At 35.3% G+C, this 26861-nt stretch overlaps 1 protein-coding gene across 1 annotated transcript; it reads left to right on the top strand.

Annotated features, from left to right (window-relative positions):
• Positions 1-7422: 7422 nt before the first annotated feature.
• Positions 7423-26439, top strand: LOC129306160 (protein SPIRRIG-like). The gene is made up of 19 exons (XM_054946564.1): positions 7423-8365; positions 9708-9777; positions 9890-9975; positions 10712-10847; positions 10939-10995; positions 11683-11862; positions 12223-12414; positions 12543-12608; positions 13585-13699; positions 13888-15062; positions 15319-16003; positions 16092-16194; positions 16291-17405; positions 17486-19136; positions 19287-22322; positions 22512-22823; positions 23143-23449; positions 23540-23686; positions 24616-26439. The coding sequence occupies exons 1-19, from the start codon at positions 8202-8204 to the stop codon at positions 25792-25794; spliced, it is 10776 nt and encodes a 3591-aa protein (XP_054802539.1). The 5' UTR covers positions 7423-8201; the 3' UTR covers positions 25795-26439.
• The last annotated feature ends 422 nt before the right edge of the window (positions 26440-26861 follow it).

The raw sequence follows: 26861 nt of genomic DNA, 5'->3' as shown, positions 1-26861 counted from the left end.
TATGTAATATTTAAATGGGAGAATCATATTCACAAACAATAACTAATAACAAGTTCTGTTCAATATTCTCATTTTAATAATAATTTATTATATTGTGATCCTTGTTTTGTGAATAAGTTTTTCTTTTGTCAAGTATTTGGATATGACCTTGTTTGAATCTCTAAGTCAAGAAGAACGAGAGTCAAATTCATCTTACTCATTCTAATTACAATAACATCTTAATAAATCATGATGTTAATATTAATGATTAATTATCCATTTCAGTATAAGAAATTGAGTCTACACAAAGGGTAAAATAGCAATTTGACACCTCAACTCTAGGCTATGGAATGCTTGAAGCTCTAATTTTATTAGCAAATCAGAAACGGTATAATGTCACTTGCATAGTTAAAAATAGTTAATTTTGACTATTAACAAACTAGAAAATACAAAAAATTGTAAAAAAAAGGACAAAGTAAATTGGAGAAAATGTCTAAAAATTTACAAACATTTATTCAAAAAATTATAATAGAGACCAAGAAAGATTTTTTAATATTTTTCTGTAATTTTAAGATAATTTTCTATCATTTTTTATCAACTTACCATCAATATTAATTTTTATCAGGGGTTATATGCCACCATTTTAAAAAATCAGGGGGAACACTGTAAAAAAATGAATTTAAAGTTTTAAACACTGCTGAAACTATAATTGAGGAGTCAAAGTGCCCTTTTACCCTTTCACGAACACAAAACTGAATTTAAATCCCCACAGCAGGCACGAGAATGAATTTAATTATAATACGAAAATCAGATACTTATTTTGCACAATTAAAATATTATTTATGATCTGGTTAGAGCACTTAGCTTTTTAGGGTCCGTCTTCGGAGGTGCTCATCCATCAATTAATCTGGATGGCATAAATTATTTTAGTTTTTAATTTAATTTTAATTTTAATTTTATATTTATTAAAATAAAAATTTATAGTTTGTTTATAAATATGTTCATCATGAATCTTTATGGTACTGATTTAATTTGAGTGGTCTAATTTAATATTATAATTTTTTAAATTGACTATTTACATTTACTTTGAACAATCAAAATTCAATATTAAAATTTTTTTTGCAAGGTCCAAATTTAAATTTTATATTTTTTTATTTTGATGAATACACTATTAAAAATAAAATATATAATCTTTTAATTATAAATTTAAAATAATAATGTTTTAAAAAATTATAAGTTAAAAATTTTAAATATGAACTATACAGAATATATCTGGATAGTCAAAAAAATATTTATTAAATTTTTTTATAGTTTTCATAATTCTTATTTTTAAAAAATATTAAATTAGTTTTTCAAATCCGGACTATATAGATTGAATCCATCGCCCGGATAAGCACCCCTAATGAGCACATGGTTCCAGTTTTTTAAGCATCACTTGTACTTCTGGTCTTTTATTAACCCTCGTTATTGACACATTTAATTTATTTTTAAATTTAAATTTTACTAATTAAATTTATTAAGTTCATAAATTTAAATATGAATTTTCAACAAAGCCATAACGAAGACCAACATGGACATCGATTTCCATTGTTAAAAATAATAGCTTGAGTCTTGTGTTCGGATTCATCAAAAAGACAAATTTTGATATAGACATGATACATAATATTATCCACAACCTATTCAATAAAATTATAATAATTAAATTAAATAAAAATTGATATGTCATTATTTTTAATAAATTTATTTTCACAATAAAATGTTATTTAATTTTTTATGTTTTTCTCTTCATTATCATTAATATTAAAATTAATTTATATTTATTATCATTTAAATATTATATTTTTATTAGATGAATTGTGAGATGGATAGGTGGTCTTTCTAAAAATTTCTCTATAAAAAAAAACGAAAAATAAAAGCTTGACCCATAAATCTTTTTAAAGCCGTTGGCTCGCGGAAAAAGGGAAATCTGATTGTAAAAAAATTAAATTAACAAATGATATCATGACAGCGTGCATCTTGTTCTTTTTTCTTTTTGGCTATAATGTTCTCAGTTCAATAGGGCATGATATATCTCAATATATATATACATATCTATTAAAAAAATCACGATGGATGGTATAATTCTTATTGAAAACAACTTCGTGAATCTTTTGCGTTAAACACTTAATTAAACTAACTACAATTGTGTTTTTTTTTAACTAGGGATAACTGAGCTACCTTCACCTGTGCAAGGATTCGTTTTTTTAAAATATTGATAAAAAATAATATGACAATCACATCAATAAGCGATAAATAATTAAATGCATATAAATCAAGTTTAGTAAGGACACTTCACAACTTTACTTTTTTAAAAAAATAAAAATATAAATTTTTAAAAATGTCATCCATTTAATATAACTTTATATTTATATGTCTAATAATTACACTACAAACATTTCAATTCTCTTTCATTTAAAAATAATATTAAAAGAACATCATTGATAAAATTTTATTTTTGTCAAATTATTTGATATTTTGGGACAACTAAAAACTTTCAAAACTGCCTCATAATTTGGGATAGAGATAATGGTATGTATTTATTTTACATAGCCTACTCTTCTTGTACTATTGAAAAAAAAAATGAAGCAACTTTTTAGCTTTTGCTTGCCAATGCAGGACGTTAGCTGGCAGTATCGAGTCAGGATATCCGTAAAATTGGAGCAATACCAAGTTAAGAGAGGGCGTAATATTGAAAGTTGAAACATCATAAAACCGAAACTGATGCTAGCTCCAATCTTCAGGTTTCACGTCTCTGTTACGTGGAATGCTTAGAAGTTAGCAGTGAGAATTCTGTTCCGTGATGTTCCCATGCGAATATAAAATTCTCAACATGGAATCGAACGATCAAACAAAACATAGGACATTCAAGATGCATCCTTCTCATGATCACATCACTCCAACAACAACCCCACAATTGAGACTTGGCGAGCCAGATTGAGTTCAAAGCTATGGCCTTCTTCTATAAGCATGCATGTTTGGCTTCTTCAACCAAAACACGGGTCTCATTCTTACCTAATCCCTCTCCTTACATTTGTATTTGATCGATTGCTTCGCCGTAGGGCAATACCAATTGCATCGTGTTTGACAAAGTCTCTGTTCACTCGTAGCATCACGCCCAATTTGACAACGCAAAATGGTCACTTCTTTCTCTATTCGACTCTGATTAGGCCTCTCATTAATTAGCCTCTGGCCAACTTTTTAGTCTTACCTTCTCATCCGTTACCTACCTCTTCTTAAAGCATTGGGTTTTCCTTCCTATTAGTCTACACTAGTTTTCCCCTCTCTGACTAAGCTGTTGGTAATACTTTATGCGAACCTGCCGATGCCCGCGCAGATGCTCGAATCGAGAATTAAACTTGCTGTCAAAACGACCTTAGGCGAGTTGATTCGATCGACCGTACACATCACGCAAATTCATTGCTCTACACCGCATGTTCACATTATGAAGTAAAATATTAAAATTGATTGAACTTTGAATCTAGTGAAAAATCAATTGCATTAACGACGCTTACACCCTGATGAATATTGAATAATTTTTTATTGCAGAGTTTGATCATTTGAAGTACAAAATTGGCTGGCAAAAGAAAAAAGAAAAAAAGAAGGTACTGAGTGACATTGGCTGCGATTTTAAATTCAATTTCATCTTCATCATATATATATACACACACACACACATATATATAAACTCAACTTCGTTAACAGAAATAAATACGTGAAGCCGTATAAATAAAACGATGTGATAGTATTTAATTAAAGCTACGGCAATCACCAGAAGATGCATCGTTTCACGATATAGTGACTGCTTGGACATTCTTTTTAATCAATTTTAGAAGTTCAAATCATGATTTTATAAAAATATATCAAAACACTCCATTACATGTTAAAAAAAAAATGTATCCAAACCATCTTTCCTAAAAATATCAAAACACCCATTACACATGTCAAAATTAATTTTAGACCCAAAACTATGTTTTTTTTTTGTAATATCCAAATGCATCTATATATGTCAAAATTAATTATAAACCCAAAAATATGATTTGTAAATAATTTATATAATTTTTGGATAAATTTTTAGAAAACATGATTGAGAATATGAATTGAAAATCAAGTAATATTAGCTTATGAGATAATTGTAATTTTGGGTTCATAATTAATTTTGATATGTATGGAGTGTTTGGATATTTAAAAAAAAATTATAGTTTTGAATTCATGATTTATTTTATTCTAGCATGTATAATGGGCGTTTAATATTTTTTGACTAATATAATTTTAGATTCATAATTAATTTTGACATGTAATAAAAATGTTTGGATATATTTTCACAAAGTCATTGTTTTACTTTATTTTCAATTCTAATTAAAATCAATCTTATAAATTAATTATGTACCTCATAATATAATCAATTATATTCAAAATCAATCATATTAATTAAATTTTTTCATAATCAATTATACCCACTCCAAATTTCAAACACACCCATAATTTCTGGTCAACTCTTGGTATAATTAATCGATTACAGAATACGTGTCATTGGAATCTTTGCGGAAAGGGTGTGCAAGGCACGTTTGCTGAATTGGGGAAGCCGGATAAGATAATAAAATGGGGATTGTTTTGTTTTGTTCTTTTTAAGCTTATAGACTCTTTTTTTTTTCCTATTACATTCGTGAGATGCAGAAGGTGTGGGTGGATAAATAAATAAGATATTCTTATAAGCATGATTATTAATTTCGTGCGAGAGAGAAGTGCGAGACCATCTTAATTAGCTCGAGCTTTCTATCATGAAAATAATGAAAGCTCTATTCTGTGCATCATAAATTTGCACAACCTAATAGGCAGCTCTCATCTTCCCATCTGTTAATTGTTACGATCTTTTGCTCTCCAATAAGTGGATTAGTCAGGACTCGAAACTTAGGGGTGCGGGTTAATTTAATTTAAAAACCACTATTTAAAAAAAATAATTACAATGTGATTAAATTTATAATAATATAACTACATTAATCTTCTTCTTTGAAAAATTGTATTGAATATGTCAACGCAATCTTTTATACATGTAAATATGATTTTCAAATCTTTTTTATTATTAAAACATTACATATCTAACAAGTTTTTGAACCTATATATTTTTTATTTCATCTAGACAGTGCAAAATATCAAATGTATGAGTGCAAAATTGTCAAATTTACATAATTCACAAAGTCAAGGATATATTTATCCAGCCTCAATACAACGTGGCTTCGCCACTGTTTTCAATCATGTTCGTGTTTTGTTGCTAGCCAATTTTTATCCTTCATTGACGATGTTAATATAACCACAGTACAATTAATAGGCATTCCTCTTAGTGAAAGACAATATAATTATTGTTTTCTTTACAAAAGTCAAGTTTTATGTATTACTAACACATTGGGACAACATGTATTTAAAAAAGTGGCCAAATCAAATGATTGAATTAGAAACATGACACAACATAAATTATTAGAATAAAAAAAATGGAACAAGGTAAATGAATAGAGATAGAAACATGACTGTAGAAAAAACCTCCTTGGTTTGTAATTGAAATTTTAAAATTTATAATTTTTTCGATAAATTTTTTCAGTACATTGGTTAGAAAATCGTCATTGATTAAATTTTGTGGTCAAACCGTCAATTTCCCGATTCATATTCCTCTAACTAGCTAGGATAACAAACGGGACGTTAACTTTTTAAATATTTAAATTTAACAATATAAACATGCACATGGATTTTTTTTTTTTTCAAACATGCAAGGTTGTTTATAATAAGGGTATTCACAAATTTGGTTTTGTTTGATTTTGAAAATAAGAGTGTTCACAAGTTTGAGTTGTAAATATTCATTGGATTTAAAAAAAAAAAACATGCATGCAAGATTGTTTGAAATAAAAGTGTTCACAAATTCAATTTGGTTTGAGAAAAAGCCAGAGCGAATCAAACCAATCAATTACTGTAATTTAGGACTTATTTTTTCCTTCAGTTAGTTTGATTTAGGTCTGGATCAAGTTTAAACTTTTATAATGATACATTATTCATAGTCACTAATATATATTCATGTTTATTGATAATTATAAACCATTAATCATTCTTTGCAATAAAAATCTTTCGAGCACAAAAAATATTTTTTAACAATCAATTAGCATGTTGGTAAAAAACAATTAATTAGAACATTCAATTATTAAAAATCAATATATTATCTTTAAAACACTTGATTATAACATTAAAAACTATTTTAAACAGTTATAAATAACATTTAGCTAAATGTAACTTATTTTTATTAACAATTTACAAATAACTAAACTTAAAAATAGAGAAAAGCTTTAAAAAATTTATAAAAATATATATAATAAATATAATAAAATTTCGTCTGAGTTAGTTTGAATTTTCAGAAGCAAAAACTTGAATCAAATTTAACTAATTAGTTTTGTCAAAATAAAAACAAAACAAAATCTCATTTATAATTTTTTTTGATCGATTCATACGGCTTAGTTTAATTTGATTTGATTTGATGTGATTAGTTTAGGTTGATTTCGATACTCTTAATTTAAAACACTTTATATTTAAATCTGGTGCAAGTAATATTATTTGCTCCCACGAAGCAACGGATGTAATTAATGAAGATACTTTGCCAAGGCCATAAATGTTTCCCTGCTTACAAGAAAATTGATAAACGCGTTAATTATCCTTTTTTTTTTTTTGCTGACTAGGCGTTAATTAACTACTCAGGTTAGCTTATAACAAGAAATTTTATTTCGTTCATGAACCCTTCTGTTAGTTAAGACAGAAAAAACAAGTACTTTATTTGTTAAAAAATATACAATATTTTTAATGGGACCTCAATTTTTAATAAAATAATTATCTATTAATTTTTAATAAAATAATTATTTATTTTTAACTATCCTTTTCTTTTATATTTATTTCTATTAAATACTCTATAATAAATATAAAATTATTTATTAATAAAGATATTTAAAAAAAATAATGATTATATCTCAAAATATTAAAAATATTTTATATTTTTAAATATTTAATTTTTTAAACAATATGTTATATTATAGAGTGAGTTATATTTTACCAGTATCATATCACGTGCTGTATATCATAGCCTCACCCTCTGAAAAAATCGGCGATTAAATGAAGGAATCCAGAGAGGCATCAAATCAAATTCAAATAAAAGAAGGTGATAATTGATAAAGCTAAAACCGGGAGGGAAAAAAAAACCAGGTAAAAAAAAAAAGCCGGGAAAAATCAGTCTACACTCTACACGTCTCAACGAACTGGTAATCTCGCAAAGACAAGAGAATCCCCTAAACGACCTCAATTAACACCATTTTGCGGACCCGAAGGGCCAAAATAGAAATTAAGAAAAGAAAAGAAAAGAAAAAGAAAACCCCTCGAGGCCTTGACTCTTCTCAGAATTCAGATTCACAGATAGTGCTCGAACGACGGTGCTCCATGTGGATTCCTCGCTGACGTGGTCCTGGTGCGCAAAAGAGAGTACATATAGAGAAGCTGGAAAGACCGGGCAGGGAAGCCGCAAGTATATTCAGCGGAGAGCCGTCTGAACCTGAGTAGAAACACAGAGATTTTCGTCTTCTTTCAATCTTTTTTATTTTTTCTCCCCCTTTTTCTCAATCTTATTTGGCATTCTTTCAATAACTTCCATAACTCCAGTAAGCTAGTCGTGTCGATTTGTTAGCTCTCCCCTGCTTTTTAGGGCTGCCAACGCCGAAGCATCTTCCGAGAATTCAGAGAACTCCGAACTTTTTGAAAAAAGAAGAAGAGAGAGATCAAATTTAGGAGAAGGGGATAACAGAGAATCACGAGACGCAGGACCCGCAACTCACATCTCTGACACGCATTAACCAATCAAAATAAATTGGAGAAATTTTTAAAAAAGATGAATTAGAATTGGGCAGATCTTGCCGCTTTCGAAATTCAAGGCCAGTTTCGATCTGCCCACTTTCTTACATTTGCAGCTATAATTACAGCTTATATTAAACTATTTCTCATACTTCAAATCCCTTTCCCCCTCTCTAGGCGGGGGGATATCGGGAGCTGAGAGATTCGCCGGAGGCCGGAGGTTATTGTCGACTGTTGTGGGAGGGGCTGGATCCGGTGAGCGGTGATTGGATGAGAGAGCTCTGCATGTGTTTGAAGGATCGAGAGGGGAAACAATGAAATGGGTAACATTGATCAAGGACTTTAAAGAGAGGGTTGGTTTCAGTCAATCATCTCCGTCTGCCCCTACTGCCTCTGCCTCTTCACTCTCTTCAGCCTTATCTTCTCGGGATAACAATGCCTTTTCAGATTCGCAAAACTTGGGCTCATCGTCTGCCAGGTTCAATATTTTCTTTGTTTCATTTATTTTAAATCGATTAGCATTTTTCTATTTTTCCCCTAACGTTAAGTTATCTGATCAAGTTCAGCAATTGAAAATGGTTTTCCTATTGTTCGAGTGAGATCTTTTGAGCATGGCATTGTATATTATTTGCTATAATAAATAAAGAAAAGAGAGAAAGGCTACGTGGCATTACTCCCCGTCAATCCCGTCTTTACTTGGTTTTTTGGCTGGGATGAATGGAATTTCCTTTCTTCCTCTGCTCCTCTGTCGATACTTGATACTGCAACCACCCGTCTCCACTTCTTTCTGCCAGCAGTTAGAAAGTACATGAAATAAACTTCATTAAATCCCCTGATTGTCTCCCTGTTAAAGTTTTTTAACTCCTATTTCTTTCAGATGACAAAAGTTTAGTTCAGCTAATGAAATGGATATGTTGTGGGGAGAAAGCTACTTATTGTTGAATCTTATGAAGTCTTTAGTGCACTGTGCTTTATTTGTTTATTTACTTTTTACAATTTTTTGCATCCAGTAATGTGCCGTGTTATTGTGGTCCTGAATGTGATTGTATATCAGATGTGCGTCATGTCCACTGACTTATACCTGGGCCTTTGATTTCTTACCTTAATATCGTTGAAGGGAATGTATTAATGGCCTCATTTCCTTGTCAGTAATCTAACAAATACTAGTTACATTTCTGTTTCTAGAGGGTGTGAGAGCAAGTTAGCGGTTACACATAACATGTCTTTTACGTGGCAGTTGGCTTATCTACTTTTCTATAACTTCATTAGGCTCATAACTATTTATTTATAGATAGAAATGATTGAATAATCCGAGTTAATGAAATTACACCAATTGATAATCTAACAAATTCATTTTGTTATAAAGTAAAGGTAAAACTCAAAATGAGCGTATACAATGAAAAGTGGGTGTAGTATCTATCGAGGGAAAAATGGCAGAAAATCGTTTGAGATTGTTTGGACATGGACAAAGAAGACCGCAAGAGGCATTGGTGAAAAGAGTGAAATAGATAATTTTAAGCCTTATTAAGAGAGGTAGAAAAAGGCCAATAAAACACTCATGAAAGTTGTTGACTTAGACCCCTCAGTTAATAACATTTTTAAAAGTTTGATAAATAATAGAGTATAATGGTATTATACAATCCATGTAGCTGACTCCACCCAGTGGAATAAAGCTTGTTGTTGTTGTATAGAGTAAGCTAATAAGCGATGCTATTTTCTTGTTGCATTTTTTTTTTTGGACTTTTTCCTCCTAGATATGTTATGACATATTATTCTTATGATGCCACATTTGAGTATGACTATTTGAAGCTTGAAATCAGGGACAGACATGAACTGGAATTGGACTTCAAGAGATTTTGGGAAGAGTTTAGGTCATCCAACTCTGAGAAGGTTCTTGCTTGCATTCTTGCTTGATTGATCTAGTACTTTTGTTTATCAATTGAATGGTCAATACTACAAACTACAAAATGCTACTTGTTAATGATTTCTAATTAACTTGCAGGAAAAAGAAGCGGCCCTGGACCAGACTGTAGATGCATTTTGCAGATTAGCGAAGCAGCAAATTAACGTAGCTCAGTTATTTACCATGTAAAGAAAATGATTTTTCTTATCTTTGCATTGCTATATGCATCCAATTGTTTGAAACATCACATTTTTATGGACGCATTGCTATACGCATCCCAATTGTTTTATGAAAATATAGGCACCAGTATTACTTTTATCAGAAAAGAGGAAATTGCTGCTCTCTGTCTTTAATGAGTTTTGAGGTGCAGCATCGTAAAATGAACTACAGATCTTGTGCATGGGCTCTTCTTGTCCTGATGTTTTCAATAAAGGTTATATGACTAGACCTTTCCTACTTAAAATGTTTGTATTTCTAAAGGAATTGAAATAATGATAAGCATGTTCGCACTTCTACTTTGCCATTACCATCTCTATCTTTATATTTTGGGGTTAACTACACTGTCGAGTAATGAATATTATGTGGAGAGGATTATTAAGGATTCATGGGACGCTAATTGACCAGTCAAATCCTAGACTGTCCATTCTTTGATACGGCTCCTTTGTTATGAAGCATGCTGTATGATTCTTAAGCGACATTTATGGCCATTTGTAATTGATTATATGCTCTGTTTCTACTCTTGCCTTTTGAGAATAATCATTATCAAAACAAGTTCCGGATCCCTTCTCTTGCTTTGGTATTTTGCATTTCATTTATTCATTTCTGCTTGTAAAATATGAAATTGATTGCTTTCTATGCAACTTCGTAGACATGCCTTGTTGAAGTTTCTTTGACTGACTGAGGAAAGTTGATGATTTGCAGGTTAGTTGAAACACATCTATTCTCCTTCGTTGTTGGAAGAGCGTTTGTGACAGATGTAGAGAAGTTAAAAACCAGCAGAAAAACAAAATCTCTGGATGTAGGTCAAGTTTTTGAGTTTTTTTCTGAAGTCACAAAGGTTTGTCTAAGATTTTTCTTCTTGGATCTTGCCATTGCTTTGCTAGTTATCTGCCTTTTTTTTGGAATTTACTGTGATACACTTTGTGCAGGATGGGATCACTGTTGGATCAAATTTGTTAACTGCAGTCGAGATCCTTGTATCTGGGGTAAACTTTCAAAGCCTTTTGAGCTAAGTTGTTATATGTGATTGACTTCTGTTTTGTGTTGATGGAAATCTTATTTTTTAATATTGGCGATTTGGAATGTGTTTGGATTTCAATTAGTAAAAAATGATTGTAGAAAAAATTGATTAACAAAATGTGATAATGTTTGTATAATAATTTCTGAAATTGATTTTGATAATTGAAGATGTTTGGATAATTTTTTAGAACTAATTATAAAGATAGGGGAAATGGAAAATGCTCAAATGCTAAGAATGAAAAAAAAAAAAAAGCTTAATGGAGTTTCAGAAGACAAATGGAATTTGGGAAAATCGGGGGTGTTTGGATAAGATTTTCCAAAACCATGGTTTTGGACCTAGTATTGATTCTGGATGTGTATCCAAGTAAAGTCCTTGGTGAGATTTGCCTTACTTCATATATTAGTTCTTCCTTCCTTCCTTTCTTTTTCTTCACCGCTCAAAAAAACGACAAACAATTCCTGCTTGCAAGTAATGTGTTAGTGACAAACGAAAATTGATGGTTTAGGTTTATTCTGTGTTGTGGTAGTACTTGGGGTTGCCTAATCGACTTTACTTTGAAACTTATTATGCTTTTATAATTCCATTTTGTTGTATTTTTATTTTTTACTCATGAGCATCAAGCAGTAGTTCTTGTGTGTATATTTTTTTGCAGCCTATGGACAAACAATCTCTGCTTGACTCTGGGATGTTTAGCTGTCTCATTCATATTCTCAATGCCATTTTAGATCCTGATGTAAACTTTCAAAGGCCAAGTGCTGCTATCAATCATGAAGAACCAGAGTTATCACAAACAGATCATGATGGCAATGTTGGAAAAGTTCGCCAGCTCGAGGTTTTCCCCCCTTTCTCTCCATCATTTAATCAATTTGTTTAAAACCTGCATTCTGGCTACATAAGTTCTGATTCCATTGTAAATGCAATGGTTTGGGTATGCGCACGCGCAATTTTAGTAAGTTACTTAACTGTTTGTCAGGAAGGAAGTTGTATGTATTAAAATCTTATTGGAGACCTGAATCCTAATTGTTTTCATCGTATATTCTTTATACAGCATTAGTGAAAACTTTAAACTCTTCCATAAAGCATAAAATCTTGAAATCCGCGCTTTCCTTTATTTCATAATTTGGATATTACTGGGGTCTTTCAAGGCCCTATTTGTACTTTATTTATTTGCAGTCAAATCATTTGTATTCAGGTAGAAGGAAGTATTGTGCATATCATGAAAGCACTTGCGAGCCATCCATCAGCAACACAGAGTTTGATAGAGGATGAATCACTTCAATTACTCTTTGAAATGGTTTCAAAGGGATCTTTGATAGTTTTCTCTCGATGCAAGGAAGGACTTATTCCATTGCACTGCATACAACTTCATAGGCATGCTATGCAGGTAAATTGTGGTGCATATGGATGCAGTGAAAACATCACATATATATGCTATCTTATGACAACTTGTTTGAATTGGCATTTTAATTCTGATGTTGAATATTCATATTGCTGCTCCTTAAATTTTTTTAGATACTTCGACTTCTTTTGGTCAATGACAATGGAAGGACAGCCAGCTACATCCGCAAGCATAATCTGGTTTGTGATTTGCTTTTCAATCTGATTTGTGTTAAATAACTTCTCTCACTATTGTAATCTTCAGTTAGTTTGTGTTCAACTTAACCACTGCAATGAACTGCACAGGATGTTATTTTTAAAATGTTGCAGTTTTCATTTTCCCCAACAGGATTGTTTTACCAGGCTTTTCCTCAGGGGTTGGGTTGGTGAAGATCTTGGATTTTGAATATTGTGACAAATGGATCCCCATTTGGTTCACTGCCATTTGTCATCTAATATCAAATGAAAATATAAAAAAATAACAAGGATTCCTGTAACATTATTCTCCTTGCATCTTATGCAACAACACATTTGTGAGATGTAGTTTTGTAATAAATGCAGTTTTCCCCTCTCTTAATATAAACTGTCTATAAGGACAGATCAGCCTAGCTATGAACAAATGACAAATCGCAAGCTGTGTAAAATTAAAAGGAGAGTCTCTTCTTGAAAAAAAAAAAAGAATTGCCATTTAAGAACAATCCAAAATTGTTTTGGATTGATCTGACTTTTCTTGATCAATTTGGACATTTCTCAAGCAAAAGATAAGACCATTTTCTGAAATTGTGCATGGAATCTTAATTTAATCATTTTAAAAGTCATACAAATATGGGTATATACATTTTGTTTTGCTTAATTAAAGAGAGTTCAGAAAATTGATGTTTTATTTTTGAAGTTGTTTTAAACCGACATACACTCATGCACCTCTGCTGAAATCGTTCCACCATAAAATCAATATTGTGTTAAACAATTCTTATTCTTTAAAAGTATCCCTTGTCCACAAGCCATGTCAGCGGCTACTGCAATATTACCCATGCAAATTATGTTTATAGTTTTACTTGTACCATTGTAATATATTGGTGCTATACTGATTAGGATTTATGAAGTTCATAGCATCCCTTTTTTATATTCATTATTTATTCTCACTGTTCTCTTATTGTCATGCCTTTTTTTCATGCAGATTAAAGTTCTTTTATTGGCTGTGAAAGATTTTGACCCTGATTCTGGTGATTCTGCCTATACCATGGGCATTGTTGACTTGTTACTTGAGTGCGTGGAATTGTCAAATAGACCTGGTGAGTGGTAATTTACTAGTCATTTTTTTTTCTTGTTTAGTTATTATATAAGAGCAATGGATACTTTACATATTATAAACAAAGCTAGAGGAGCAATAAATAAGGTCCCTCTAGTTAAATTCTAAAGATTTTTCTTTCTGGACCCCCCCCCTTGGGTAGTGCTGATTTCTCAGAAGTTTAAAATGTAGATGCTGGTAGTGTCAGACTGAAGGAGGATATACATAATGCCCATGGATATCAATTCCTTGTTCAGTTTGCTCTAACTCTATCCAGCATGGCGACAAGTCAAGGCTTCCAGTCTTTTCTATCCAATTCATTTGCTGACCAGAATGTTGCTTCTGATGGGTCCCAAACATTTGATGATGGAGGACAAAATTCTGGTGTACAGGAGAATGCTACCTTGCAATGTCTTTCACCCACATTATCTAGGTTGCTTGATGTTCTTGTCTGTCTAGCTCAAACTGGATCAAATGAGTCTTTACAGTCTTATGGAATCAAGGGTTTTAAATCTTCCCAAAACAAGCCTAGTGGTTATAACCGAAGTCGTACTTCATCTTTTGACCTGCTAGGTGAAGCATGGGAGAAGGACAACGGTAAAATTAAGGACCTTGAAGCAGTCCGGATGTTACAAGATATTTTCCTCAAAGCTACCAGTCGGGAATTGCAGGCTGAAGTATTAAATAGGATGTTTAAAATTTTTTCGAGTCACATAGATAACTACAATTTGTGTCAGAAATTACGTACTGTTCCACTTTTCATCCTAAATATGGCCGGCTTTCCTTCATCTTTGCAAGAGATAATCTTGAAAATTCTTGAGTATGCTGTGACAGTTGTAAATTGCGTTCCTGAGCAAGAATTGCTTTCACTTTGCTGCTTATTACAACAACCAATTACGTCAGAGTTGAAGAGGACAATACTTTCTTTCTTTGTAAAACTCTTATCTTTTGATCAACAGTATAAGAAAGTTTTGCGTGAAGTTGGTGTGTTGGAAGTTCTGTTAGATGATCTGAAGAAGCAACACAGGATTTTGGGCCCAGACCAACAGAATGTAATCTCAAATCAGTTGGAGAGGAAATCCAGCTCAAGCAACTTCAAGAGACATTTGGACAAGAAGGATGTTATCATTACTTCATCCAAGCTTATACAATCTGGTTCCGGGACATTTCCCATTTTTGATTTGGAAGCTACGATTCCTATTGCATGGGATTGCTTGGTTTCTTTAGTTAAGAAATCTGAGGTGAATCAAGCTTCATTTCGATCAGCTAATGGTGTGACTGCTGTACTGCCTTTTCTGCTGTCTGACGAGCACCGTTCTGGCATTCTCAGGATACTGTCATGTCTTATAATTGAAGATGTTTCACAGGTTTGTTGGCATTGGCTACTTCATTTCAATCTCAGCTAGTTGAGCTACCAGTAATTTTCACCAAATTTTCTGAGCTCTCGATGTTGGTTGGCTTTACATATATTGATTTGTGATGAAGTTTATTATTGAACAGAAGATAAATTTTTATTTTTTGAAAATATCTTTGTGCATCCTGCATCTGAATTAATTTTTGTTTATGTTGCTTTATTGTTCATTCAGACTCATCAAGATAATTATCTAATCTGAAATTTACCAGGCTCATCCTGAGGAATTGGGTGCATTCATTGAAATTTTGAAAAGTGGAATCATAATAGATGCTTCTGGGTCTCAGTACCGACTTTCTGTTGATGCAAAATGTGACATTATGGGAGCTCTGCTGCGGATCCTGGGAACTAACCGCTCTGCCCAGAAGGTTTTTGGTGAAGCCACTGGTTTTTCTCTTTTGCTCACTACACTACATGGGTTCCAAAGTGAGGGAGGGGATGTAGATCAACCTTCACTTAATGTCTGTATTAAGGTTTTTACATATTTGTTGCGTGTTGTAACTGTTGGAGTGTCTGATAATGCTGTTAATAGGGTGAAGTTGCATGAAATTATATCTTCACAAACTTTCCTTGATCTTCTCTTCGATTCTGGCTTGCTTTGTACGGAGCATGAAAAACAAGTAATCCAGTTGATGTTGGAACTTGCTCTTGAAATTGTGATCCCCCCTTCCTCAAAACAAGATGGCCAGGCTGTTGATAAATCATCTCACAATCTTTTATTAACCTCATCGGGTCCAGTTAATCCTAGTAAAGCACGAGTTTACAATGCTGGAGTTTTCAGAGTTCTGATCAGTTCATTAATGCATTTTACTCCCAAGATGCAGTTAGAACTTTTAGATTTAATTGAAAAGCTTGCTCATGCTGGCTCCTTTAATCAGGAAAAGCTTACCTCTGTTGGTATGTATGGCGTGGTTTGCTTTTACACAATTCCCTTTGAATATTCTAGTCTTCATTTTAATTTTTTTTGTTTTCATGATGTCTTTAGGCTGTGTAGAGCTGTTGCTGGAGACAATCCACCCTTTTCTTTTGGGTACATCTCCATTACTTTCATATGCATTGAAAATTGTGGAAGTTCTTGGTTCCTACAGGTAGAACTTGTTGTGTTTATCTGTTGGCTGATGTTTGTTTTACCCATTTAATCTAATCCCTTATTTATATTTAACAACCGAGTTTCTGCTAATTAGGCTATTCACATCTGAACTCCGCAAACTTGTGAAATATATTCTGCAACTGAGGCAAAAAGATTCAGGCCGTTTAATTATTGAAATGATGGAGAAATTGATTCTCAAGGAAGATACAGTCTCCGAAAATATTCCTCTGGCACCCTTTGTGGAGATGGACATGAGCAAGATTGGGCACGCTGCCATTCAGGTTTCCCTGGGTGAAAGATCATGGCCCCCAGCAGCTGGTTATTCTTTCGTTTGTTGGTTCCAGTTTCAAAATTTCTTAAACTCACAGTCAAAAGAGCCAGATCTTTCCAAAGCTGTTGCCTATAAGAAGCGGTCTGGCCCAAATGGAAAGCAGCATGTGCGGTATTTCTTAAGGCTTTTCTCAGTTGTGGCAGCTGATAATGATAGCACAACCTATGCTGAACTTTATCTGCAGGATGATGGACTTTTGACTCTTGCAACCAGCAACAACTCCTTTTTATCATTTTCTGGGTTAGAACTTCAAGAAGGAAGGTGGCATCACCTTGCAGTTGTTCACAGCAAGCCAAATGCTCTTGCTGGGTTGTTCCAGGCTAGTGTTGCTTATGTGTATCTTAATGGAAAGCTAAGACACAGTGGAAAACTAGGATATTCACCATCCCCGCCAGGGAAACCATTGCAGGTTATTATTGGGACTTCAGCTGCTAATGCGAAAGTTAGTGACTTGACATGGAAACTACGTTCTAGCTATCTTTTTGAGGAAGTGCTTACTCCAGGAAGTATTTGTTTTATGTACGCACTTGGTAGAGGATATAGAGGGCTCTTCCAGGACACGGATCTTCTACAATTTGTACCAAACCAGGCCTGTGGTGGTGGCAGTTTGGCCATCTTGGATTCTTTAGATGCTGATTCTAGTTTGTCTACTAATGGTCAGAGGCTTGATGCTAATGGCAAGCAGGGAGATCAGAAGGTAGATGGTAGTGTAATTGTCTGGGATTTGGAGAGATTAGGAAACCTCTCTTTACAGCTTTCAGGAAAGAAACTTATATTTGCATTTGATGGAACCTCTACTGAATTCATTCAATCGACTGGGTGCTTTTCAATGCTCAATCTGGTTGATCCTGTGTCAGCAGCTGCTTCTCCTATTGGAGGTGTGTAACGATCTACAGATTTCAGCTTTCCTTTGTTTACCAATTTGATTTCAGTTTCATTGTTGTACTGGTGGTTGCAGGTATTCCACGTTTTGGACGTCTCTATGGAGATACTTATATCTGCAAGCCATGCATGATTGGGGAGACCATTCGTCCTATTGGTGGGATGGAAGTCATTCTCGCCCTTGTTGAAGCAGCTGAGACAAAAGATATGCTCCATATGGCTCTTACATTACTTGCTTGTTCACTTCACCAAAATCATCAAAATGTGAAGGACATGCAGACATATAGGGGCTACCATCTGCTTGCTCTCTTCTTGCGTCGTAGAATGTCATTATTTGACATGCAGTCACTGGAGATCTTCTTTCAGATTGCTGCTTGTGAAGCTTCATTTTCTGAACCAAAAAAGTTGGAAACTACTCAGACTACTTTGTCACCTGCTGCATCTTTGCCAGAAACCAGTCTAGATGATCATTATTTGTCAAGGTTCCATGATGAAAATTCTTCACTTGGATCTGATGGGGATAGGGATGATTTTTCCGTACAGAAAGACTCGTTTAGTCACATTTCAGAGCTGGAAAACCCAGATATTAGGGCTGAAACATCAAATTGCATTGTCTTGTCAAATGCTGACATGGTTGAACATGTCTTGTTAGATTGGACATTATGGGTGACAGCCCCTGTGTCGATTCAAATTTCATTGCTAGGGTTTCTTGAACATTTAGTGTCCATGCATTGGTACAGAAATCATAATCTTACTATTCTGCGGCAGATTAACCTTGTTCAACATTTATTAGTGACTTTGCAGAGGGGTGACGTTGAAGTTCCTGTCCTAGAAAAACTGGTTATATTGCTTGGAGTCATCTTGGAAGATGGGTTTCTATCTACTGAGCTTGAAACTGTTGTTAGATTTGTGATTATGACTTTTGATCCTCCTGGGTTGGTTCCACAACACCTAATTATGAGAGAGTCAATGGGGAAACATGTAATTGTGAGAAATATGTTACTGGAGATGCTTATTGATCTACAAATGACGATAAAATCTGAGGAATTGCTTGAGCAATGGCATAAAGTTGTTTCTTCCAAATTAATAACATATTTTCTTGATGAAGCAGTTCATCCCACAAGCATGAGATGGGTCATGACTCTCCTTGGTGTGTGTCTTACTTCTTCTCCAACATTTGCTCTTAAATTTCGTACAAGTGGAGGTTATCAAGGTCTGGCTCAGGTGCTTCCAAGTTTCTATGACTCCCCAGACATTTATTATATTTTGTTTTGTTTGATATTTGGCAAACCAGTTTATCCTAGGTTACCTGAGGTCCGCATGCTGGACTTTCATGCGCTAATGCCTAATGATGGGAGTCATGTCGAACTCAAGTTTGTTGAATTGTTGGACTCTGTGATTGCTATGGTGAAATCTACTTTTGATAGACTGATCATGCAGTCTATGCATATCCACCAAACTGGTAATCTTTCCCAGGTTGGTGCAAGCCTTGTGGCTGAGCTTGTGGAGGGAAATTCAGACATGGCTGGCGAACTTCAGGGGGAAGCCCTGATGCATAAGACATATGCTGCTCGCCTTATGGGTGGAGAGGCATTGGCCCCTGCTGCTGCAACTTCAGTTCTCAGATTTATGGTTGATTTGGCTAAGATGTGTCCCCCTTTCACTGCTGTTTGTAGACGTTCAGAATTTCTTGAAAGCTGCATTGACCTATATTTTTCTTGTGTGAGGTCTGTTTTATGGTGGCTACTTCGCTTGTTTTTGCTTGATTTTCTACCTATTAACTTTAGCTGACTTCTTGTGCAAGTTTTCTGTTACATATGATCTTTCTGCCCGAAATTTGTCCTTTTCTGTTGAGCTAAATGTTTGGTGCCTTACAGGGCTGCGCATGCTGTTAAAAGGGCGAAAGAGCTTTCTGCAGGGACAGAAGAGAAATCCTTGAATGATTGTGATGAGACGTGCAGTTCACAAAATACATTTTCTAGCTTGCCTAATGAGCAGGAACAGTCAATCAAAACCTCCATTAGCGTTGGAAGCTTTCCTCAGGGATTGGTAAGTACAAGTTCTGAGGACATGGCTGCACCTGTAAATGCTGTGGCTGGTGAGAGATCAGAGAATTATTCTAGTACACCCCAACTGGAGTCAAATAATCCTGGTTGCCAAGATGTTGAAACTGTTCAGAGCTTGGATGATTTCAATACTGATCAGGTGTCTGGCTCCTCCAGTGCGAATGAATTCAACTGCAGGATTAATGACCCTTTGGACACTCTCCAGCCAACAGATTCCCAGAGTTCTGCATCTTTTACCTTACCGGATTCTCCCATTTTGTCAGAGAAGTCCAACTCTAGAGTTACTCTTGCATCTTCAATGCCAGTTATTCCGGTGGCATCCTGGTTGGGAAGCTCAATCTGCAATGAAGCAAAATCTCCTCTAGCAGCCACTCCTTCAGATTTGTCCATATTTGCTGTGGAGTTGGATCCATCTTCAGAGTTGAAGTCTAGTTCTCAAGGTCCATCTGCCCCAAATGCTGACTTTGCCATCACCTCGAAGCTACTTTTAGATATAAATGATTCTGGGTATGGTGGCGGTCCATGTTCTGCTGGGGCAATTGCTGTTTTAGATTTTATTGCAGAAGTTCTTTCTGACTTAATGATAGAGCAGCTGAAAGCATCACTGGCCATAGAGAACATCTTGGAAAGTGTTCCTCTAGATGTTGATTCCGAATCTATGTTAGTTTTCCAGGGTCTGTGCCTTACTAGATTTATGAATTTCCTTGAAAGACGATTGCTGCGTGATGATGAAGAAGATGAGAAAAAATTGGATAAAAGTCGCTGGTCATCAAACTTGGAAGCGTTGTGCTGGATGATAGTGGATCGAGTATACATGGGTGCTTTCCCTCAACCTTCTGCAGTACTAAAAACTCTCGAATTCTTATTATCAATGTTGCAATTAGCAAATAAAGATGGCCGAATTGAAGGAGCAGCTCTTGGTGGAAAGGGGTTCTTATCAATCACAAGAGGAAGTAGGCAACTTGAAGCTTATATACATTCAATTCTTAAAAACACTAATCGAATGATATTATTTTGCTTTCTTCCATCATTTTTAATCAGCATAGGGGAAGAAGATCTCCTTTCACGCTTGGGTCTGGTCAGTGAACCTAAAAGGAGGTCATCTTCAACTTCTCAAGAGGATTCAGGGATTGACATTTCCACAGTCTTGCAATTGCTGGTTGCTCATAAAAGAATTATATTTTGTCCCAGCAATACTGATACTGATCTTAATTACTGTCTATGCATGAATCTTATATCCCTTCTCTGTGATGAAAGGCAGAATGTACAGAATATGGCAGTTGATGTCATTAAGTATCTTCTTGTACATCGGAGGGCTGCAATAGAAGACTTGCTTGTTTGTAAACCTAGCCAAGGGCAGCAGCATGACGTGCTTCATAGGGGTTTTGACAAATTATTGACTAAAAGTTCATCTGAGTTTTTTGAATGGTACTGGAACACTGAAGAGATTGTAAACAAACTACTGGAGCAATGTGCTAGCATTATGTGGCTGCAGTATATTGATGGATCAGCAAAGTTTCCTGGAGTGAGAATCAAAGGCATGGAAGGCCGTCGTAAGCGGGAAGTGGGAAGAAAATCCCGAGAAGCTGCAAAATTGGATGCAAGACATTGGGAACAGGTAAATGAGCGAAGATATGCCCTGGAATTAGTTCGTGATGAAATGTCTACTGTGTTGAGAATTGTTCGGCAAGATAAGTATGGATGGGTTCTTCATGCAGAGAGTGAGTGGCAAAGTCATCTTCAGCAACTTGTGCATGAAAGAGGGATATTTCCACTTTGTAAATCCTATGTCTCAGAAGAGCCAGAATGGCAGCTTTGTCCAATTGAAGGTCCATACCGAATGCGCAAAAAACTGGAACACAGCAAACTTAAAATTGATACCATAAAAAATATTCATGATGATCAGTTTGAATTGAAGGAATCTGCATATTGTGATCGAAAATATGACAATGGTCCTGATGCACCTGAACCAGATTCTGAAAGTTGTTTTCATGGTTTGACTGACAATGGTAAACAGAATAATCTTGATGTTGGGCTTTATGATGCCCTCTTCAATAAGTTGGATAGTGTAAGAAATGCAGTTCCTGATCGAAATGAGTGCAATGATGACAAAGGTAGCAGTATAAATGAAGCCAGCCTGTATTCTGCACTTGAGATTGGTGCCAAGTCTAGTGCAGTGTCGGTCCCAACAGCGGCACAAGAAAGATCTGATCTAGGATCTCCAAGGCCATCTGCCAAAGATGATGATGTTAAGATTGCAGATGGTAAATATGATAAAGAACTGCATGATAATGGTGAATTCTTGATCAGGCCTTTTTTGGAACCATATGAGAAAATACGATTTAAATATAATTGTGAACGGGTTGTTGGTCTCGACAAGCATGATGGTATATTCCTGATTGGTGAATTGTGTTTGTATGTGATTGAAAATTTCTATATTGATGATTCTGGTTGCTTCTGTGAGAAGGAAAGTGAACACGAACTTTCAGTTATTGATCAGGCTTTGGGTGTGAAGAATAATGTTAGCAATAGTGTAGATTTCCTACCAAAATCAAATTCATCATGGAGCACAATAGTCAAGTCCTCTGTTGGGGGAAAGGCTTGGGCCTATAGTGGCGGTGCATGGGGAAAGGAGAAAGTGCATAGCAGTGGGAATTTACCTCACCTCTGGCGCATGTGGAAACTTAATAGTGTTCATGAGATTTTGAAGCGTGATTATCAGCTCCGTCCTGTTGCTATTGAAATATTTAGCATGGATGGATGTAATGATCTCTTGGTTTTCCACAAAAAGGAGAGGGAAGAGGTTTTCAGAAACCTAGTTGCCATGAATCTTCCCCGAAATAGCATGTAAGACTTTCTTTTTTAATGTTTTGCTTTATGCTTATACATTTTCTTGTCAATTTTCTTTGTAATGTATCTGGTAACTGCTTTGTATGATTCTGGTTCAATTTTTGCAGACTGGATTTTCTGATCTTGCTGCTAGTGAAGCTAAATTATCTTTTTCTATTTCTGAATTAATTGTCTTCATTGTATCAGGTTGGACACAACTATTTCAGGATCATCGAAGCAAGAAAGCAATGAAGGCAGCAGCCGTCTCTTTAAAATGATCACAAAATCCTTTTCAAAAAGGTGGCAGAATGGAGAGATAAGCAATTTCCAGTACCTCATGCACCTAAATACCTTAGCAGGGCGTGGATATAGTGACCTCACCCAGTATCCAGTCTTTCCTTGGGTCCTTGCAGATTATGAGAGTGAAAATCTGGATCTGTCCAATCCAAAAACATTTCGCCGGCTTGATAAACCAATGGGCTGCCAGACACCTGAAGGGGAAGATGAATTTAGAAAAAGGTTGGCTCTTGAGAGTTCTTAATTTCTTCTCATATCACTAATTTAATATTTCTCCCTTTCGTCATAGACTGTTTTACTTTGGACTGTCAAGTTCAATCCAAACCGTTTCATCACTAGAATAGGGTCGAAATTAAGGTGTCTCAGAGGAGGCACAAGAACATTATATTGGGGCTTTGCATTTGCAATTATAATATTCAGACATGTTCTTAAGATATCACAAATATAAAATGAAAAGACAAGCAAGTATCTATGAAATTTGATCTTTGGAGGTACTTGCCCCTCGTCTGATGTACCATACTCCTTTAACTTTATTCATTAGGTATGAGAGCTGGGATGACCCAGAGGTTCCAAAGTTCCATTATGGATCACATTATTCTAGTGCTGGAATTGTCCTCTTCTATCTTCTCCGCCTTCCCCCTTTCAGTGCAGAGAATCTAAAGCTTCAGGGTGGCCAGTTTGACCATGCTGATCGTCTTTTCAATAGTGTAAAGGATACTTGGCTGAGTGCAGCTGGGAAGGGAAACACATCTGATGTGAAGGAACTAATTCCGGAATTTTTCTACATGCCAGAGTTCTTGGAGAATCAGTTCAATCTTGATTTGGGAGAGAAACAGTCTGGGGAGAAGGTTATCCCAGTGCCAATCTCTTGCTAAAATGTATGATCTTCCAAAAGCCATTATGCAGTAGGAAATTTAACGATTACGCTGTTCTTTCAGGTTGGGGATGTTATTCTTCCTACATGGGCTAAAGGTAGCGCTAGAGAGTTTATCAGGAAGCATAGAGAAGCTCTTGAATCTGATTATGTCTCTGAAAATTTGCATCACTGGATCGACCTTATTTTTGGATATAAGCAGAGAGGGAAGGTGGGTGTTGTGGTAAATTGTATTGTCATTATTATTTAATTTATACAGGATAACGTCTCATTCACTATCCCCTTGTGTGTACTTGTGTGCTTGAAAGATTCTTATCTGGTTATTCCTGGGACAGGACCATGATTAAAGTTGTCCTTTTTGTGCGTCCTATTATTTTCCAAATAGGGGGAAATAATCTTCATGTTTAGCTCTACTCAATCTTCTGTAAATTAACAATCATCCATTTGCATCCATTCTGTTGGTTGTCTTCATGTACTCTGAATCCCTGAAGCTTGCAATATGTTCAAGGGTTATGGTGCATTTTTGCCCTTAAAGTATTTCTCAATGAGTATCCAACACCCTAACATTTTTGTTGGAGCAATTCTATCCTTAAAGTTATTAAAATAAAATATTTTTGCTCTTTCCGTTAAAATTTTAACATGGACCTCAAATGTTGACTGTTAGAAAATTTCACGAAAAGGGTAAAAATGCTCCATTTTAATAACTTTAAGGGTAAAATTACTCCAACAAAAATGTTAGCATATTGGGTACTACTTGAAAAATACTTTAGGGACAAAAATGCGCCTTTACCCTATGTTCAAAGGCTAAGTTGTTGATAGAATACAATGGAATCATGCAATCCAAGTAGTCTACCCCACCTAGTGGGATAAGGCTTTTTGTTGTTAATAATTTATTGGTAGGTAGGAACAAGTGAAATGGACCCACATAGAAATATGCAAAGTTATGTGAATTTGACCAGGTTAATTTCTATGTTCTCAACCTATGTGTTTTGTTTTTTTTTTCCCCCTTATTTGTTTCCCTTTCTTTTAATCTTTTTCCTTGGCCATAGCCTATGTATTTGATTGTCATCCATATATTAATCCAGAAATATATCTTTTCTTCTGTTCCTAATATCTTTTCTTTTCTTGTGCAACTGAAAGGCTGCTGAAGAATCTGTCAATGTGTTCTATCATTACACATATGAAGGGAGTGTGAACATAGACTCAGTTACAGATCCAGCATTGAAAGCTTCCATTTTAGCTCAAATTAATCATTTTGGACAAACGCCCAAGCAGCTCTTTCTTAAACCCCATGTGAAAAGGAGAATTGACAGAAAACTTCCTCCTCATCCTCTCAAACATTCCACTCATCTTATACCACACGAGATTCGCAAGAATTTTTCACCTATCACACAAATTGTTACTTTGAATGATAAAATTCTTGTTGCGGGCACTCACAAGTTGCTTAAACCAAGAACATATACAACGTATGTAGCATGGGGTTTCCCTGATCATAGCTTAAGATTCATGAGTTATGATCAAGACAGACTCATTTCAACACATGAAAATTTACACGGGGGTAACCAACTTCGGTGTGCTGGTGTTAGCCATGATGGTCATATTTTGGTTACTGGGGCTGATGATGGGCTGGTTAATGTGTGGAGAGTTTGTAGGTTTGGGAACCGTGCCTTACGGCATTTACAGTTGGAGAAGCCACTTTGTGGACACACAGCCAAAGTTACATGCCTTCAAGTTAGCCAGCCGTACATGCTTATTGTGAGTGGATCGGATGATTGCACAGTTATAATATGGGATCTCAGCTCCATGGTCTTCGTCCGGCAGCTCCCAAAATTTCCTGCACCAGTTTCAGCAATTTTTGTCAATGACTTGACTGGGGAGATTGTTACAGCCGCTGGAATTCTTCTGGCAGTTTGGAGCATTAATGGGGATTGCCTTGCAATGATCAAGACATCACAACTGCCTTCTGATTCTATTCTCTCAGTGACAAGTAGTACATTTTCTGATTGGCTGGACACAAACTGGTACGTGACGGGTCATCAGAGTGGAGCTGTCAAGATTTGGCAAATGGTTCACAGCTCTGACCAAAATAGCTCCCTTAGTAAATCAGCTTCTTGCAGAATGAGCGGGTTAAATGTTGGTGCAAGAGAACCAGAATACAGGTTGGTCCTGCACAAGGTTTTGAAGTTCCATAAGTATCCAGTTACTGCCCTTTATCTCACAAGTGACCTGAAGCAGTTACTGAGCGGGGATTCAGGTGGGCATTTGCTTTCCTGGACACTACCTGATGAGAGTATTCAAGGTTCATCCAATCACGGGTGAAAACTGGTAAATGATCTCTGATTCTGATGACTGCGGCTCTTGGCCAGCCTTTAAATCTTGAGTTCTGGTTCGTGTTGATTGTTCATGAAAATGGTTAAAAGAAAAAAGGCTGGCGTTGCTTGTTGCATCGAAACAAGGCGAGCAAGGTTGTCTAGAGAACAAGACTTCTATGGACATGAGTGTTGAGAATCTACATTCCGAAGTACCATGTATTAACTTGGTGGGTGAAGCATCTGATCAAGAGTCAAGAACTAGATTTCGCCGGAAAAGCCCGCTGGATTTTATTTGATGGAGGAGAGAGGATAAAGAAAATTTTTGACGGATGTCATGTTTTCGGGAAGACGGAGGATATTTGATTTTGCCATTGAAGTCCGCTGGACTCCTTTGATGTACATATAGTGTTAGACTGTTTACTGTTTAGTGTGTAATTAAGTTGTATAGTGAAAGGCGTGCCATGAAATTCAGGCCCCAGAGAAAAGAAAAGAAAACGACGCGCTGTGAAATGGAATGTGATTTGAACGAGAGGTTTGGGATGTGTATTAGATTTTGGGACCGTCAAAGGGACGACGAGTGTGTAATCCTTTGTCGGAATCTCTTTTTGCGTGCATAGTGAAGGCCACTCTGTTTGGGGCCATTTCATGCTAATTTCATAATTTGTGTTATATGTATATATAAAAGAAGGACTAGTCTTGCGACTATTTCAGCAAAAACATGGATACTAACCGCCCACATAGATAAGGTGAACTGACTTAATTTAAAAAAGAAAATTGACATGTAATAGTAATATTAGGGGTGTTCAGTCTGGACCCGTCCCGATTGGTCCGGTATCGTCCCGATCATATCGGGACGGGTCTTGTCCCGACCCGATAATAATCAGGACGGGACTTTACGAGACGGGACAGGAAAGAGGTTCGGGACGGGACGGGATACGGGATTACCATCGGGACGTCCCGTCCCGTCCCGAATATTATATATATTATTTTTTATTTTAAATATATTAATTATAGTAATATAATTTATACTTATATTAATTATATCAATTATAATTTTAATACTTACAATTCTTA

The sequence above is a fragment of the Prosopis cineraria genome, unplaced genomic scaffold (assembly GCF_029017545.1).
Source record: "Prosopis cineraria cultivar Desert tree isolate PC_DT_omini unplaced genomic scaffold, ASM2901754v1 PC3, whole genome shotgun sequence".
NCBI classification, from domain to species: domain Eukaryota; kingdom Viridiplantae; phylum Streptophyta; class Magnoliopsida; order Fabales; family Fabaceae; genus Prosopis; species Prosopis cineraria.
The sequence above is the reverse complement of the archived record's forward strand: the minus strand, read 5'-3'. Positions and strand labels throughout refer to the sequence as shown.

Excerpts from the sequence above, each read along its gene's own strand:
- LOC129306160 (XM_054946564.1), top strand. The coding sequence starts at position 8,202 with ATGAAATGGGTAACATTGATCAAGGACTTTAAAGAGAGGGTTGGTTTC. Across the intron at positions 16,195-16,290 it reads GAAGTTCTTGGTTCCTACAG|GCTATTCACATCTGAACTCC; the intron begins GTAGAACTTGTT and ends TCTGCTAATTAG. Across the intron at positions 22,323-22,511 it reads AATCTTCCCCGAAATAGCAT|GTTGGACACAACTATTTCAG; the intron begins GTAAGACTTTCT and ends TCATTGTATCAG.